General features: G+C 44.4%; 1 protein-coding gene across 7 annotated transcripts in view; it reads right to left on the bottom strand.

Moving 5' to 3' along the window:
- DLG2 (discs large MAGUK scaffold protein 2) overlaps window positions 1-18,638 on the bottom strand; it is a 1,398,326-nt gene that overhangs the window by 1,168,768 nt on the left and 210,920 nt on the right. For all 7 annotated transcript variants that reach the window (XM_061628927.1, XM_061628928.1, XM_061628929.1 and 4 more), the window contains one exon: window positions 16,590-16,688. In XM_061628927.1, the coding sequence (XP_061484911.1) occupies window positions 16,590-16,688 (99 nt within the window). The remainder of the gene's footprint in view (window positions 1-16,589; window positions 16,689-18,638) is intronic.

Below are 18,638 nucleotides of genomic sequence, written 5' to 3'. Positions count from 1 at the left end.
CATCTGAAAACTGGAGGTTTAAATCAGTGCAAGGCTGTTTGGAAAAAGGCTGTGGTTTTGGCTGTACACGCCTAGACCTTGCAGGGGAACAGGCACTCAATCAAACCAAACAGGATTGAACTCACTGCTCACTACCTGATGAGCAAAAGGTTCAATCCTGCTGGCTGCAGGGGTCTGCTTCACCAGCTCATTCCCCGCAGGGACCATGCTGGCAAAGGAAACCCCAGCAGGACTGTACTCTCTGCTCACCAGATGGTGAGCCAAGGGTTTGATCCTGCTCCGTTTGACTGTGCGCACCTGATCCTCTGCTTTTTCCTTCTGGTTTTCAGAGGCTCAGAGAGCAGGGCTGGGCTGTTTGAAAGGGCTATGAAAACTCTGAAAACTGAGGTTTAAAGAGCCCCCCCAGCTGCTTGCAAAAGGGCTTTCAAATAGCCCCGCGCTCTGCTTTCACATCCCAACAACTGGAGGTTCAAAGCATGGCCATTCCCGCCTGTCAAATTTTGTCCTTCAGGGGTGAGCAGATAAGAATCTGGCCCACCGGTACCCCTGCCAGTGTGTTCTCCCTCTGCCAATGTCCCATCACCTATCACCTCCCCCTCTCCAGAAAGCAGTAGTGACTCTGCTGTCAAGAGGCCAGGTGAGTGCTGCCACTTCCCCACACTGCCCCCTACTGCCAAACACTTTCTGGATACAGATTCCTACTGACAATGATCAGTGGTAGTTAAAATTATATAAATTGTACATATGTGCCAAGCTTCCTTACTCTGTGTAATATTGCAAATTAATATTGCAGTTTGGGGGACTTCCTGTTTACAAAAAAAGAAAAGCCTCTTTTTATGGGGTGCTTCTTTTATAGATCCCTGGTTATCAATCACTAGGGTTGGGGGTGAAATTCAATTCAGTTCATATTTAAAGCTCAATCTGTCAAATTCACACTTTCCGAAACTATATGTAAACTGAAACACAGCCATACTTTGAAATTTGCACTTATCCAAATTTTGCAATGCGGTTCTCCAACCAATGTTTACAAAAATGCATATATTAAAGTGTGCATACAAGAAATGGCTTGCTAAAATGTGTACATTAGTCAAACCTGCCTACAAAAATGTGCTTTTTAGGAGAAATGTCCACAAAAATGCTGGAGAATTTTCATTTTCTTTTAAAAAATCACAAACTGCTGCAGAAATGTGGGGAACCGAATTTAAGGTTGGGCGAATGAGAAACTCAGAGAACTGAAACTGGCATATCTTTCCAACCCCACTCCTGAGTCAACTAATCTCCAGGTTTGCTTTTCAACAAATGGCATTGGCAGGGGATTAGCTCTGCCACTGCCTTGAAGCTTCGTCCTCATTCCGCCACTCTTGGTGGTCACCAGTACTCCAAGGGATTCCCGCTGCCTGCTTACTTGAGAGTTGTGCAAGGCAAGCAAGCTCATTTCACAGAAACCGAGGGGGTGGCTCACATTTTAGGGTCTATCATTTGTTTTAGAGCAGTTGGAAAGTTACTTTAGAAGTGTCAGCTCTACACTGCATCAGCAGTGTCAGGGGGGGGCTGGAAATTCCTGGGTCTTTGGCAGGGAAGGAAAGTCCTTAGCCAGCAGTCGGGTTGTAAATCTGCCAGGCCTATCCAAAGCGTACTTGCCGAGTCAGAAGTCCAGAAGCGAGGTCAGTGGAGGTCCGGGATTAATTGCCAAGGAGGTCAGTCAAAGAGATGCTGCAGGGAAACTAGGTCTACACAAAGCCACGCCTGACGTTGCAGTCAGCAACAAGCTGCAGCCAAGGTGTGCCTTATAAAGAGCAGGATGGACAGCAGGTGTGAGCCCTCAGCGTTTGGGCCTTAAGGAGACAGGCCTGCCTTTCTTCTGCCTGACCTTCTGCTGTCTACGTTCTGCAGGTGAGGGGGGAGTATCCTGTTCACTGTCTGTGTCTGGCTGCAGGGCCTCTGCTGTCCCTGGGGTGCTCTGCAGCTGAGGGGCAGAAGGAGCTGGATTCTCAGGAGGCTCCTCCGTGTCTCCTTCTGAGTCGGCTGCTCCTGGGTCTGCTGCTGTTACTCCTGAGTCGTCCTCATCTGAGGAGTCCTCTGACGGGGCCATGACAAGAAGGAAGGAAGGAAGCTAAGAGTCCAGTCCCTTTGTTGGCTCTAGAAACAGACTCTTTCTACTGTCTGTCGGTGGTCCTGTGCTAGACTCTTCCCTTGCCTTTCCATTCTTCTCTTCAAATGTCCTCCCGCTTGGCCATTCATAATAGCTTAACTTGCAAATCGGGATTTGAAACTAGAAGCTAATATGACAGAAAAATGGGTGAGGGCCGTAATTGGGAGGGTTTCAGCAGTTCTCCCTCCTGATGCTCACCCCCCCCTTTAATAAGTGCCCCTGAATTCCCATTATCTTGGCAAAACTGGGTTTGGGGGCATGTGTTTGCCAAGATAAAATCTACTTCAGTCCTAAATCATTCATTCATACATATGCGCGCACACCCACACACCTCTTTTCTTTATAAAATAGTGAGTGGGACCCAAGAGGCTTACCAAAAAATAAAATGCAGACATGGTAAAACAGTTTTCACATTGCAATAAAAACAGTTTTCAAATCACTACCATCAATTTTCACATATTAAAACAAAGAGCAGGATATAATCATTCAGCTTTTAGAAACAATAAACAAAATCTTATCTCTAGATGGTCCCTAGGCAGTCATCTTGATCTAGATCGACTATGGCTGCAGAAATAGACAGAACGAAAGAGCATGACTTTTTCTGCTACGATCCTTTTGAAGAAGGGCAGGAACTCAGTTTGATTTCCCAAGCCTTTTCTTTTCTCTCTTTGTCAGTATATATTTTCAAGAGATGCCACTTGCATGTTAATGATGTGCTATTAGAAAAACAGCTCACTGCTTTATAGGGTTGGTTAACTATTAAAATGTATGTGTGGCACTTTTTTATGAATAATGCTTTCAGCTTCCTTCCATCAGGGGAGCGGATGGAAATTAAAGTGAAAATCTGGGGACCATATTGTTTCTTTAGAGCTGAGAGCCCCTTTGGAAAGAAGCAATGCCTTATAAGTATCTTGTGCTCTTTATTGCTTTGTGACTTTGTCTTCCTCTTCTGCTTTATAAACTGACATGATCATTCAGGTACCTCCAGTTTCCTTTATTTTATTTATTATTTGATTTATATTTATTTATTTATTGTATTTATATACCGCCCCACAGCCGAAGCTCTCTGGGCAGTTTACAGTAGCTAAGAACATTAAAACAAATATATAAATTTAAAACACATCTTTTAAAAACAATTTAAAATACAATTTAAAAATTTAAAACAATTTAAAACAATATCCCACCCTTCCTCCCAGAGCCCAGGGCAGCAAACTGAAACGCTAAAAACACATCATAAAAAGACCTTAAAATACATTAAAACAAAACAACGTCAAAAACATTTTTTAAAAAGCTTTAAAAACATCTTTTTTTTAAAAAAAGGGTTAAAAACATATTATTAAAGAAAACATATTAAAACAATTCTAACACAGACGCAGACTGGGTTTGTTTCCTTTGTACTAAGAGACCATGGAGGCAATGGAAGAAAGCTGTATCATTAGGGGTGATCATAGTTAGTTAAATCTACATGTAGTGTACTGGGCCCAAGAAATCCTGTTGGCACTCCTGGTCTAGCATCACCCTCCCACATGATCATTTACATCCCTCTCCCACCTCCCTGCACATACATCTCAGTCTGGGGTCCCAGGAATCTTAAGGATCACTTTGTCCCATAAGAAGCCCGCTCTGGACTTAGATTGTCTTTGGAGCCCTGCTTTGTATTATTTGTTTATCGCCTTCTACACATGCATCTCAAAGTGATATTCAAGCTACAATAAAAACACCTAAAAACAGTTAAAAACAACATGCACACACAAAATCCAACAGCTTATATGTACACCAGTACAAAGTAGACACCCATGGCAGAGACCCATTCAACTGGGAAAGCCTGTCAGAACAAAAATGTCTTTAGTTGTTTCCAGAAAGTGCAGATAGTGGCCGCTTGTCGTATCTCAATGGGAATGCTATTCCACAGAACAGGGGCAGCCACACTGAAAGCCCTGCTCTGAGTTACTGTGGAACAGGCTTCTGATCTTTGGAACTTGGAGGAGAAACTCTCCACAGACCTACTGTGTATATAAGGGATAACCTGGTCCTGAGCTGCCTAGGGCCTTATATGTTAGTACCAGCACCTTACACTTGGCCTGGTAGCAGATTGGCAACCAGTGCACATCCCACATGCAAGATGTTATCCACAGACAACCTCACTGCCGTGTTCTGCACTAGCTGTAGCCTCCAGACCAACTTCAAGGGGAGTCCCTCATACAGCACGTTGCAGTAATCCAGCCTCGAGATTAGTAATGCATTGGCAACTGTGGTCAAGAGATTCTGATCCAGGAACAACCATAGTTGTCTTACTAAAAGAAGCTGGAAAATGGTACTCCTAGCCACCAAGGGCACCTACACTTCCAGTGACAGAGCTGGATCCAGAAGCATCCCCAAACTGCTCCTTCAGGGAGAGTGCAACCCCATCCAGGGCAGGCAACTGAACAACTTCCCAGACTCAAGAATCATAGAATCATTGAATAGTAGAGTTGGAAGGGGCCTATAAGGCCATCAAATCCAGCCCCCTGCTCAACACAGGAATCCAACCTAAAGCATACTTTGGTGTCCAGCTGCCTTTTGAATGCCTCCAGGGTTGGAGAGCCCACCACCTCCCTAGGGCATTGGTTCCATAGTAGTACAGCTCTAACAGCTGGGAAGTTTTTTCTGATGTTCAGTCAAAATCTGACTTCCTGTAACTTGAGCCCATTATTCCATGTCCTGCACTCTGGGATGATCGACAAGAGATCCTAGCCCTCCTCTGTGTGAACACCTTTCAAGTACTTGAAGAGTGCTGTCATACTTCCCCTCAGTCTTCTTTTCTCAAGAGTAAACATGTTCTTTCAGTCTCTCCTCATAGGGCTTTGTCTCCGGTCCTCTAATCATCCTTGTTGCCCTCCTCTGAACCTGTTCCAGTTTGTCTGCATCCTTGTTAAAGTGTAGTGTCCAGTACTGAGCACAGTACTCAAGATGAGGCCTAACCAGTGCCGAATAGAGGAGAACCAATATTTCACGTGATTTGGAAACTATACTTCTGTTAATGCAGCCAAAAATAGAATTTGCCTTTTTTTTTAGCCCCATCGCACTGTTGGCTAATATTCAGTTTGTGATCAACAACAATCCCAAGATTCTTCTCGCATGCAGTATTGCTGAGCCAAGTATACCCCATCTTATAACTGTGCACTTGGTTTCTTTTTCCTAGGTGTAGAACTTTGCACTTATCCCTGTTAAATTTCATTCTGTTGTTTTCAGCCCAGTGTTTCAAGCCTATCAAGATCCACCCTGGGCTCCTGCTGGGAGGAAGGGCAGGAAATAAATCAAATAATAAAATTAATAAAAATAAATAATAAAAGATCCTTTTGAATTTTGTTTCTGTCTTCCAGGGTATAAGCTATTCCTCCCAATTTTGTATCATCTGCAAATTTGATAAGCATTCTCTGCACCTCCTCATCCAAGTAATAAATAAATATGTTGAAGAGCACTTGGCCCAGAACCAGCCCTGCAGTACCCCACTCATTACCTCCCCCCAGTTTGAGAAAGAACCATTGATAAGCACTCTTTGAGTTCAATTCTGTAGCCAACTGTAGAGCCACCTGATAGTTGGTCCATCCAGCCCACATTTAGCTAGCTTGCTAATCAGAATATCCTGGGGCACTTGCCAAAAGCTTTGGTGAAGTCAAGATATATTATGTCCCCAGCATTTCCACAGTCTATCAGGGAGGTTACCCAATCAAAAAATGAGATAAGATTAATCTGGCAGGATTTGTTCTTGAGCACTGAGCCATAGAGCCTCTGTCGTGCCAAGATTCAGACTCAATTTATTAGCCCTCACCCAGCCCAGCCCTGCATCTAGAGACTGGTCCAGGGCCTTCTCACCCATTCCCAATTCAGATGTTCAGTAATACCCTGCTGTCTGCTGTCTGCTGTCTACTGGGTAGCTAAGCAAGAAAGGATCTTCTTGGTGATAGTGCCTAGATCAGCCTACCCCAACTTTGTGTCCTGAGATGTCGGACTATGACTCCATTCATTCTTGACCATTGACCATGCTGGCTGGAGATCATGGGGGGTTGAAGTCCAACATCTGGGAACCACAGCTGGGCAAGACTAGCCTAGACAGAGGTGTGTCTGTCATCTTCACTGTATAGCTTTTGCCATAAGCTGAAGACACACCTCCTGGCTTTACACACTATCTATCTATCTATCTATCTATCTATCTATCTATCTATCTATCTATCTATCTATCTATCTATCTATCTATCTATCTATCTATCTATCTATCTATCTATCTATCTATCTATCTATCTATCTATCTATCTATCTATCTATCTATCTATCTAATCTATCTATCTATCTATCTATCTATCTCTACCCTCTCTAGTTGCGAATGTAATTTGTTTTAAACTTTTTAATAAAGTATTTTATATTGTTGTGACCCACCCTGGTGAAGGGTGGGCAATCAATTTAGTAACAACAACAACAAATTATGCAATTCTATTCCCTCCCAAGGAAGACTCGCCTGGGTCCCTCAGTAACGGAGTTGGGATGGCAAACTTGTGAGTATCAACTTTTGTGGGTCTGTGATCATAATTTATCTACATCAGGTTAAGACCTTACTTTCTGGAGGGCACCAGGGATCACAAACAACCAGTAGGGCTGTTGTACTCAGATCCTGCTTGTGGGCTTCACAGAGGGATCTGGCTAGATATGAGAACAGGATGCTAAACTAGATGGGCTGTTGGCCTGATCCAGAAGGGCTCTTCTTATGAACTTAGTTATCTTCACAATCTTTTTTAGCTTTTGTTCTTTTATCACTTTGGGACAAAGGAAGGTCAAGCTCCCTCTTTCCTTTCCCAATCCATCTCCACTTCAAAACACCCCCACTCAAAGCTGCTTTTCCTTAGAAAAAAAGCTGTTGCCAGGCTTTTGTTGAATGTGCCAGCATGCTAACATGTAGTTTGATCTGTAGGGCCAATCCACCCATTATCAGGAGCTGCTAGAATAGAAGTCCTGTATGATGATCCATTGACTTGCAGGCTGTTGACTGCCTGTGCCCACCCAGCTTGGCCCTATTCAGAAGAAGGATGTGGTATAAAATATCTGGAACTGTGCCACTTAGACAGCAAGGTGGGATATTGCATATCTGAGTAACCATTCATCTTTGCAAAGAACTCCTGCACTTCTGACTAGCATGTCAGGGAGCAGATTGGGCCATTACAACCTTTTCCCCTCATATGCTAGATTTCTACCGGCTGGGAGGTATTCTTACATGGGGCCACCCAACTGTGCAATCCTCTCTCTACATTCTGAAGGTGGTATATGTGATGCGTCCTTCCCTGGCTCTCCCTGTCAGGTTCCTACCTGCTCGTGGTTACTGCCTGTCTCTAGGCACCACCAGGGACTCCACCAGTCCGGACCGCACTCTCTTATGGTTTACCTATCCGCTCTAGCACAGATCTCAACAGATCCCCCTGCTAGGCAACCACCAGTAACGTCCCAATACTAGTATTCCCAGAGACTCTGAATACTGGTATTGTTATTCTCTTCACCGCTGCCACCATTTGTTACAGTTCCCCTTCAGCCTTGGTCATTACCTTACCCTCCCTTCTGGTCTGTGAAACCCCAGCCAAGGATCAGGCCTTTGGTAAACCAAATTAAGTATTTATTACAGATAACAAAGCTAACAAGATTAACAAGATTTCTTCTTAAGGCACATGAGCATATGGTTTTACTCAATACTAATCTGAACTCCACCCCCCTCCTTCTTCACTCTCTCCTGGCAAACAACTCTCTCAAACCCCACCAAGCAATCCACTCTTTCTCTTCTCCCCCCAGATTCCACAATTCACCACCTCACATTCACCCAGATTTACCTGTCATCCTTTCATTTATACTGTCAGCCATTTTAAACATTCAGCCAATCATCAAGCATTCTATTGCCCATTCACTCCCCCTCCTCTTTCACTACTTACCATGTATACTCTAAACAACCAGCACTTACCATATATACACTAATATATAGGAACATCACATTTCCCCCCCCTTAAACAACTGCAGAGTATTATTCCTGTTCCAGGATTTATACGTCGCGTTAACAAATAAAAGTCTCTATGGGGAAAATGTCTTTCTTTGTTCCTCTGTCTGGTCACGTCACTGCAGTCCCAGCCACTTGCCTGGAAAGTCCATCGGCCATTACATTGTCCTTGCCTTTGATGAACTGGAAGTCCACTTGATAGTCCTGTAGGGCCCAGGACCATCTCTGCAGCATAGTGTTATGGTTTTTCATAGTCTGCAACCATAACAAGGCCCGATGATCCGTAGTCACTGTGAATCTTCGTCCCCACACGTATGGGCGCAACTTGTTCAGTCCCCACACGACTGCTAGGCACTCCTTCTGGACCGACGAATAGTTTTTCTCCCTCGGCGTCAGCTTGCAACTCAGATACGCCACTGGATGTCTGGTGCCTTCTCTCTCCTGCAGCAAGACGACTCCCAGCGCGAGGTCCGACGCATCTGTAGCCACGATGAATGGTTGCTCATAGTCTGGTGCTATTAATATGGGTCCTTGGCACAAGGCTTGCTTCAGCAGATCAAAAGCCTTCTGACATTCATCCGTCCATACCACACACTCAGAACACTTCTTCTTTGTTAATTCATACAAGGGGGTTGCTATTTCCCCAAAATTTCTCACAAACTTCCTATAAAATCCAGCCACACCAAGAAATGCCCTTACTTGTTTTTTGGTTAAGGGGATCGGCCACGCTTGTATTGCCTCCACCTTGCTCCATAAGGGGGTGATTTTCCCACTCCCCACCTTATGTCCTAGATAAATTACTTCCTTTAGTCCAAACTGGCATTTCTTAGCTTTTATTGTGAGGCCTGCTTTTCTTAAGGCCTCCAATACTGTTGTCAGGTGTTGGACATGCTCAAGCACCGACTTGCTAAAAATGGCCACGTCATCGATATAGGCCACTGCAAAATCTGACATGCCTCGCAACACAGTATTGATTAGCCTCTGAAATGAACTTGGTGAGTTCCTTAGTCCCATGGGTAAGGTCACAAACTCATATAACCCATCTGGTGTACTGAAGGCAGTTTTGGCTCTGGATTGCTCGTCTAGTTCCATTTGCCAAAATCCTTTACAGAGATCTAGTGTAGAGATAATGGTTGCTGCCCCCAATAACTCTAACATAGCGTCTACCCTAGGCATAGGATACGCATCTGGGACAGTAATTTTATTGATTAGCCGATAATCAATGCAAAACCTTGTCGTTCCATCTTTTTTCGGAACCAGGACAATACTTGAGGCCCAGGGACTGATGGATTCCCTGATCACTCCTAATTCCAGCATATCTTCCACCTCCTTTTTGATCTCATTCAAAACTTTCCCATTCGCATGGTACGGAACAGATCTGATTGGGGCATGATCTCCAGTATCAATGGAATGTATAACTATACTGGTTCGGCCAGGTTTGTTGCTAAAGAGATTCCTATAGGTTTTCAAAACTCTCAGAATCTCTTCTTTTACTTCCTCCTCTACCTCCTCTGACCATTCCACTTGATCTACCCCTCCTTTGTCTTTGCTTTCCTGTACCAACTCTGGAAGTTCAGGCCCACTTCCCTCAGGGAATAAGGTAACTTGCAACACCTGTGCATCCCTGGTATGGTAAGGCTTCAACATATTTACATGAACCACTTTGCTTTTGTTTAATTGGTCTGTGGTGATTACATATGTCACTGTGTCAAGCCTTTCTCTGATGGTATATGGTCCTTCCCAGTTAGCCTGTAATTTGTCATGTTTCCTGGGTATGAACGCCATAACCATATCTCCCACATCATACACACGTTCTCTGGCTGTTCTGTCATACCAGTAACTTTGCTTCTGCTGTGCATGACTCAAATTCTCTTTCACTACTTCCATCATTGATGTTAATTTATTGCGGAATTCCAATACAAAATCTACTACAGAAGTTTTGTACTCTCCCAGAGTTCCTTCCCATGAATTTTTTAGCAGTTCCAAAGGTCCCCTCACTTTTCTAGTAAACATTAGTTCAAAGGGTGAGAAGCCTGTTGACTCCTGAGGGACTTCTCTGTATGCAAATAAGAAGCATCCCAAACGTTCATCCCAGTCTTGTGGGTGATTTTGAACATAGCTTCTTATCATGCCCTTCAAAACTCCATTGAATCTCTCAGTTAGCCCATTAGTGGCGGGATGGTAAGTAGTGGTCTTTAGATGTTTTAGACCACAACATTTCCACATACATTGCATCACTTCTCCCATGAATACACTGCCTTGATCTGTCAGCACTTCATGAGGGAAACCCAGCCTCATAAAGATTTTTAATAAAGCCTCTGCCACTACAGGGGCTTCTACAGATCTCAGTGCTTCTGCGTCTGGGTACCTGGTGGCAAAATCCACCACCACCACTAGATATTTCTTGCCATGCCTTGTGGGTTTGGAAAAAGGGCCCACCAAATCTATTCCCACTCTATAAAAGGGTTGTCCAATTATAGGAAGGGGCTTTAAGGGTGCCTTGGTCTTTACTCCACTCTTTCCCACCTTTTGGCATATTCTACAAGATAGACAATGTTGTTTTACATCCTTGGAGATATTTGGCCAATAATAATGGCCAATCTCCTCTTGGTCTTTTTTATTCCCAGATGTCCTGCACATGGGACATCGTGGGCTACCTCTAGCAATCTGGTTCTGTATTTGCTAGGTACTATCAATTGCTTCACTGGTTCACATTCATCCTTTCTTTCAGCAGGCATCCACAGTCTATATAAAATCCCATTCTCACACACAACTTGATTCCTCAGTTTGTCAGTGAAAGGAATCTGTTGGGTCAGGGCTTGTTCCTTTACCTGCTTCAAACTGATATCTTTATGCAGCTCTTCCCTGAATTGCTCTGCTTCTTCTCCAGAGACCACTTGATACAGTTTGTCTTCTTCAGCAGGCCTGCTAATGGTTGCTATGGTGACCTGAGGCTGGTTAACAGATTCCACCCTGTTTGTTTCAGCCCCCCTTAATATGGCTTCTTTTTCTCTGCCAATTTGCTGTCTGGTCACTACATAGATCTTTCCTTGGGCGCCCATTACATCCCTTCCCAGTATTACTGGTTCTTGTTGCTGGGCATTAATGCCTACTTTATATCGGCCCTCTCGGCCTCTCCAAGTCATTTCCACCAGGGCCACAGGCAAACTTTCTGGTTGACCCCTCACTCCTTGGATAGTCACTGTTTCCTGAGGTAATATTTCTTCAGATTTTATTAAATCTGGCCTCAGTAACGTCTGAGCGGCACCAGTGTCAAGCAATGCCCAATAATTTGCCCCTTGTACACTCACTTCCTCTCTCAGACTTGAATCAAGGTCTGTTACTTCTGTCCAGTTTATCTGGCAAAACTGAACCTTTTTCGCTGTTTCTAAAGCCTTGGGCTCTGTTTTCACTGCCCTTGTCTGAGCAGGATTACTACTGGGGTTGGCAACCTCACATTGAAAATGTAGGTGCCCTGGTCTACCACATTTGTAGCATAATTTCTCCTCACTTTTAGGGTACACAGATCCACTCTGGGGTGTCCTGTGCCCTTCAGATTTTAATGGAGGACTCACTCGCTGTGGTACCACATCCCTTCTGCCAGTACTATATGGTCTGGGTTTAAACTCTCTTGATGTTTTCCCCACCCAGCCAGTTCTGTTGGAGGCGAAGTGATCCGCCATCTCTGCGGCCTCCTGCACAGATGTAGGGGAACGGTCTTTGACCAGGAGCCTTATTTCTGGTGGTAACTGATGGTATAATTGATCCAGTATCATGAGGCTTTTCACCTCTTCCACTGACTGAGCTTTGGCACTACTCATCCACTTTCCAAATATATCCATCAACTTTGCTCCCAGTTCCACAAAAGACCTCCCTGTCTGTATCTGGCAATTTCTGAAAAGCTTTCTAAAATAATCAGGCCCCAGTCTGAATCTTTTAAACACTGCTTCTTTGAATTCAGCATAGGTGACGGGCTTGTCTGAGGGGAAATATTGGTATACCTCAGCCAATTCCCCTTTAATCAGGTTTGATAAATACTGCATATATTTATCTTCAGGTAGCCCCCACAACTGAGCTGCTTTTTCAAAGGTGCTGAGGTAAATTTGAGGATCTTGACCAGGCTCATAGACAGCAAAGTCCTTTGGAGTAATTTTTATTTTTGCTCCATCTCTCTCTTTCCTTGTCTCCTCAGAGTGAAATTTCTCTCTATCAAATTTTAACTTTTCTACTTGTAATTCAGCATCCAATGCTCGTTGCTTCTCCCTCTCCTCAAACTCCAATCTCATTCTCTCAATTTCCAACTCCCTCTGTTTTTCGTTCTCTGCACCTTCCATCCTCAATCTCTCAGCTTCCAACTCCCGCTGTTTATCTTTTTCCTCAGCCTCCATCCTCAATCTCTCAGCTTCCAACTCTCTCTGCTTGTCTTTTTCCTCAGCCTCCATCCTCAATCTCTCAGCTTCCAACTCTCTCTGCTTGTCTTTTTCCTCAGCCTCCATCCTCAATCTCTCAGCTTCCAACTCTCTCTGTTTTTCCTTCTGGGGTCTCTTCTCTGACAGGTTGTTTTTGCTGGACAGTTGCAAATCCTATAAGTGCTACCCTCAATTCATCTACCCCTTTACCCTCATGAGGTAAATTGAATGTTATGCACTTCTCCACCAGCTCCTCTCTTTTCATTTTTATGTATTCAGCCATGGTGTTTGAGTTCACTCACTCTTTGCCACACACTCTTTGCCAGTCACTCTCACAAGAAATCTTGTTTTGTTATTTCTGTTTGCCACACAACTATTAGGGATTGTCTAGTATTCGTATCTCACTGCTACAGCCAACACCTGTGACGTAGTCTCCTTTGTCACCACGTGTCTTTGGGACTCTCTTTAGTTCGTATCTGGATTCTCTGTTGTTCGTATCCCACCGCTACTGACACCACATGTGATGTGTCCTTCCCTGGCTCTCCCTGTCAGGTTCCTACCTGCTCGTGGTTACTGCCTGTCTCTAGGCACCACCAGGGACTCCACCAGTCCGGACCGCACTCTCTTATGGTTTACCTATCCGCTCTAGCACAGATCTCAACAGATCCCCCTGCTAGGCAACCACCAGTAACGTCCCAATACTAGTATTCCCAGAGACTCTGAATACTGGTATTGTTATTCTCTTCACCGCTGCCACCATTTGTTACAGTTCCCCTTCAGCCTTGGTCATTACCTTACCCTCCCTTCTGGTCTGTGAAACCCCAGCCAAGGATCAGACCTTTGGTAAACCAAATTAAGTATTTATTACAGATAACAAAGCTAACAAGATTAACAAGATTTCTTCTTAAGGCACATAAGCATATGGTTTTACTCAATACTAATCTGAACTCCACCCCCCTCCTTCTTCACTCTCTCCTGGCAAACAACTCTCTCAAACCCCACCAAGCAATCCACTCTTTCTCTTCTCCCCCCAGATTCCACAATTCACCACCTCACATTCACCCAGATTTACCTGTCATCCTTTCATTTATACTGTCAGCCATTTTAAACATTCAGCCAATCATCAAGCATTCTATTGCCCATTCACTCCCCTTCCTCTTTCACTACTTACCATGTATACTCTAAACAACCAGCACTTACCTTATATACACTAATATATAGGAACATCACAGTATAGCCCCAAGAGGATTATACCATATACTTTTTTTTCCTAGATGTGTGCATTGGCAAAAAGAAAAGTCACATTTTCCATGCGTTTTTTTCTCCCCTTGTTTTTAGTAAAGGTATTTTGTGACATTTAGGGGATCAAATAAGCATTCCAATCTCCTCTTTCTTTTCCTTTTACTTCCAACTTAAGAATATTAAAAGGGAAAGCCCACATCATTTTTTTATTTTATTTTGAGGGGAGTCAAGGAGAGAACAAAGGAACTGGAGAGCTGAAAATTTTCTATGGCTGTTTCAAAAAAGTGGCGGTGAGGGAAGCCTGGGAGAATTGTCACAGCCAAGTTGTAAACCTGTGAAAATATTGCATGAGTTACAATATTGGAAAGCTTGACACCCTTAACTTTGTCCTGGCAGGCTGGAAGGCTATTATTTATTACAAAGGAGAACTATAATGAAGAAAATTAACAATGTTAAACCATGTCTCCATTCAGCTTTACTGCTGAGCTGCAAACTGCTATAACTATCATTACTTTGTCAATACAAAACTAATCCCGCCTCCCAGGGTGATCAGCCTTCTCGTCCAGTTACCTGGAAACTAAGTCATAATTTGCTGTGGGAAGCAAGCAGAGACGTAAACAAACAAACAAAAAGAAACAGCAAAATGATATTGCCCCATCAATTAATTGTCCCCTAGGGATGCCACTATTCTGTCTGCTATGCGAAGAGTCAAGTCATTCACAACACAGCTACCAAGAGTCCCTGTACCTTTTATGATGGGGAACTGGTGACCCTCCAGATGTTGCTCCAATCTAGTACAGCCAATGGTCAGGTCCAATGAGAATTGGAGTCCAGTAACATCTGGAGGCCTGCAGGTTCCCCAAATCTCTGTTTTAAGGATCCCATTGCAGAAAGTGCTCTTGGTTTGCCTCATCTGCTCTAATGCTTCAGTTACAGCCTCCTCCTCAAGTGGCTTCTCAGGTTTCTAGTCCTGAACATGGCTATCTTCCACCTCCAGTGTCAGAAGCAGTGTGCCTCGGAATACCAGCCGTTGGGGAGAACGGGGGCGGGGGGACAATGCTATTGCCCTCAGGTCCTGAGCAAAAGCTTCTGAGCCAGGTAGCAAGGCAAATACAAATGTCAACAATTAACATACAATTAAAAGAAAATGTTAAAAACTGGAACGCAGTGAAGCAACAGTAGGAGTAGAGAAAACAGAAAGATTTAGATTAATCATCCATTAAATTCTCAGGAGAACAAAATGATCTTTGCCAAAAGTTAAAAAGCTAGTAAAAGACGTGCTGGCCAAGTGTTTCTACAGCAGGGATGGAGAACTTGATGACTTTCAGATGCCGGTTGGACTCTTAATTCCCATCAGACCCAGCCACCAGTGCCAATGATCGGGGATGATGGGTGTTGTGGTACAACAACATCTGGAGAGGCACAAGTTCACTATCCATGCTCTAGACCAGGGATTTCTAACCTTCTTAGCCCACAGGCCCAATTTTGAGAAAGTACCGAGGACACCATCCCCTCTGATCATTTATCTACCACACGCACAAGTACACAGCACATCCTTGGCTTTTCCAAGTGATTTAGCAGAATTACCCTGAGAGTCGAAAAGCACATAGAGCTGAAAGAGGAAGCTGGAAAGAGCATCACTCATCCAAATTCCTCCTATAGCTCTGTGTACATTTCAAAGGAGGAAAAGGTAACCACCTTCACCACCTCATGGCCAACAGGGCAGAGAGTGAGAGGAGGCACTAGGAGAAGACCTCAAGGGTGTCCCTGCACACACAAACGCAACGTAGGCAGCTGCTTCTCTAGACTGTTCTACAACTCAGGTGCCACCACTGAAAAAAGCCATCTTGCTTCTGAAGGCAGTACCCAGATCCCGTGGAGATCCTGTGCAATATGCCAATTTGTATGGAGGAATCCATGGATTCTTCCTTTGCCAAAACATGAGAATGGATGCCCTTCCCACACTGGAGAAGGCAGAAAAATAGTAAATATGCCACAGTGGGACAGCACAGGCTGACAAACAGAACACTTGTTCAGGAGCAGTACAAATGGACCACAGAGAAAGTGAAAGATAGGACAGCAATTAGACAGGTTAGAAGACAGAATGCTCTTTTAGATAGGTGCAAATTTTAGATAGGTGCAGTGACAGCCATCTTGGATGGAGCACAAGATCTGCCTGCTCTTGGTTGTATCTGCCCAATTCCCTTGGCTTTTCCTCCTAGGATTTCCCTTAACAACTTTATGAGAGTCTGCTGGATCAGGCCAATGGCCCGTCTAGTCCAGCATCCTGTTCTCACAGATGTCTGTGGCAAGCCTGCAAGCAGGAGAACAACAGTACTTGTCCCTCCTCTGGTTTTCAGCTACAGGTATTCAGAAACATGATGCCTTCAACTGTGGAAGTACCATCTGTCATAACATAGGAAAACAGGAATCTGCCTTATATTGAGTCAGACCATTGGTTCATCTAGCTCAGTATTGTTTACACTGACCGGCAGTGGCTCTCTGGGGTTTCAGCCAGGTGTCTCTCCCAGGCCTATCTGGACATACTGGGAATTGAACCTGGGAGGATCAGTATGCAAAATTCTTTCTATCCACTTCACATCCACACCATGCATGATTTTATACCCCTCTATTTTCCTATCCACTTCCCAATGAATCCTCCCCAGTTTGTTAGTGCAGACACATCCAGAGAAAGGCATTGTGTAGATGCAGAAAGTCTGACATGGTTCCTTTTCCACCATCATTGCCTGACCAAGTCGATCACTATCATTCTTACCTTTGCAGTTTTATCTGTGGAATGATTATCAGGAGGTTGGTTCCCTTTATCCTGATTTTTGCCTGCAGCCCGTCTGTCTGGCCCATCTGAAGCTGCTGTCTAGAGACAGAGGGAAAACATCTTGATAAAGGAAACAGCATTCACCAAAGAAGCATCTGCACTAACAGAATCATGTATTCACTTATTTATTCCTGGAATGTATATCTCAGCTTTTATTGCCCAACTGGCATCCCCTGGACAGCCATAAATTTCAATAGAGTGTCAGCGCCAGACCAGTTTTTCACAAAGCCCAGTACAAGGCTTGCTGTGAGAGGAGCAAGGATTTAGGAACCTGCCATTCTGTACAGGCCTGCCAAGATTCTTATTCTTGTTGTTTGTTTGCTTGCCATGCTGGTTGTGGCTGATGTGCCATATATTATACAGCCATGAGAGTAGCTGTATACTATAGCCAGCATGGATTTTTCACATCCCACAATGTTAAATTGAAAATACCCCCTGTGCCATTCTCCTGCTTCCCATAAGCTCATTTCAAAACAAAACCTTACAAAACGTATACTCCTGAACTCAGAAACACTTGCTTAACAACCCTCTAAGTTTTCATGGCGATACACAAAACACCCAGAGAGTATCTGAGTGTTCAAAGCATAAAACAAGAGGGGGGAAATCCAGAATGCTGGTAGACTTTTTTCATCAGTGATCTCATAATTTGTTGAAGTTAATTAAAAATCAGCCACGTTCACAGAGTATTTGTAATCCTATTACTGACCTTGCCCCATACTCTGACCATCTTCTGCAGTTTAAAAGTTAAAAAAATGCATGGCTGATTTTTAATTAAGAAATTTAACATTGGACTCTATGATAAGCATGGGCATGCTCAGTAAGAACCAATTGTCAGTGTTCTACAAGCCATACTCACAGATGTTTGGCTTGGCTAATCAGGGGGCCATACCCTCACCAGACCTTTATTTCACTTTAGACAGTCATGGCTTCCCTCAAAGAATCCTGGGAAGTGTAGTTTGTGAAGGGTGCTGAGAATTGTTAGGAGACTGGTTCCCCTGACAGAGCTCTAGTGGCCAGAGTGGTTTAACAGTCATCCCTCTTCTAGGGACTGTCACTCTGTGAGGGGAACAGGGCATCTCCTAGCAACTCTCAGCACCTTTCACAAACTACACTCCCCAGGATTCTATGGGGGAAGCCATGACTGTCTAAAGTGAAATAAAAGTCTGGTATGGATGTGACCAGGGACAGCTTTGATTTAAATTTGGGTGGGAGACTACATGTGCCTGCTGTAGAAAAAAAGGTGAGGGAAACCCTGAAAAACAATGATACTGTTCGCAATGTTTTCCTTTTGGAAAGGAAAGGGGCTTCCCCACTGCCCAGTGCCCACCCACCCAATCTCCTCTCCTCCCCTCCCCTCCCCTTTCCTCCTTCACCATCTACTTCCTCCCCTCCTTCTCCCCTCCCTGCCCCTCCCCCAGGTCAGTATCACCTATCCTAAGCATGATTGTACAGGACTAAATCCCACTGAACTCAAAAAGCATACAAATGGTCAAACCTCCCCTCTCATTCTCCTCCCTCCTATCCCCTCCGTCTTTCCCCTTCCCTCTCCTTTCCTTTACCCCTCCTGCCCCCTCCCCCATCCCCTTCCAATCCCCTCCCCCTCCTTCCCATCCCTTCCTCCTTCCCTCTCCTCTCCCTTCCCCCCTTCTGCTCCTCCTAAGCATGATTGCATGGGAGTAAATCCCATTGAACTGAAAAGGCATGCAATTGATCAGACCAGGGGCATCACTACCGGGGTGCGGAGGGTGTGGACCGCACCCGGGTGACACCCTGAGGGAGGTGACACCCAGAGCCACCCCGCTCTGCGCCATTGCCCAGCAAAGGAGCCGAGAAGCGTGTGATGTTCCTGTATTAATGTATATATGGTAAGTGTTGGTTGTTTAGAAGATACATGGTAAGTGGAGTGAAAGAGGAGGGGGAGTGAATGGGCAGTAGAATGCTAGATGATTGGCTGAGTGTTTAAAATGGCTGAACGTATAAAAGGAAGAG

Source organism: Rhineura floridana, chromosome 5 (genome assembly GCF_030035675.1).
Source record: "Rhineura floridana isolate rRhiFlo1 chromosome 5, rRhiFlo1.hap2, whole genome shotgun sequence".
NCBI classification, from domain to species: domain Eukaryota; kingdom Metazoa; phylum Chordata; class Lepidosauria; order Squamata; family Rhineuridae; genus Rhineura; species Rhineura floridana.
Note: the sequence above shows the minus strand (reverse complement) of the source record. Positions and strands in the feature narration are given on the sequence as shown.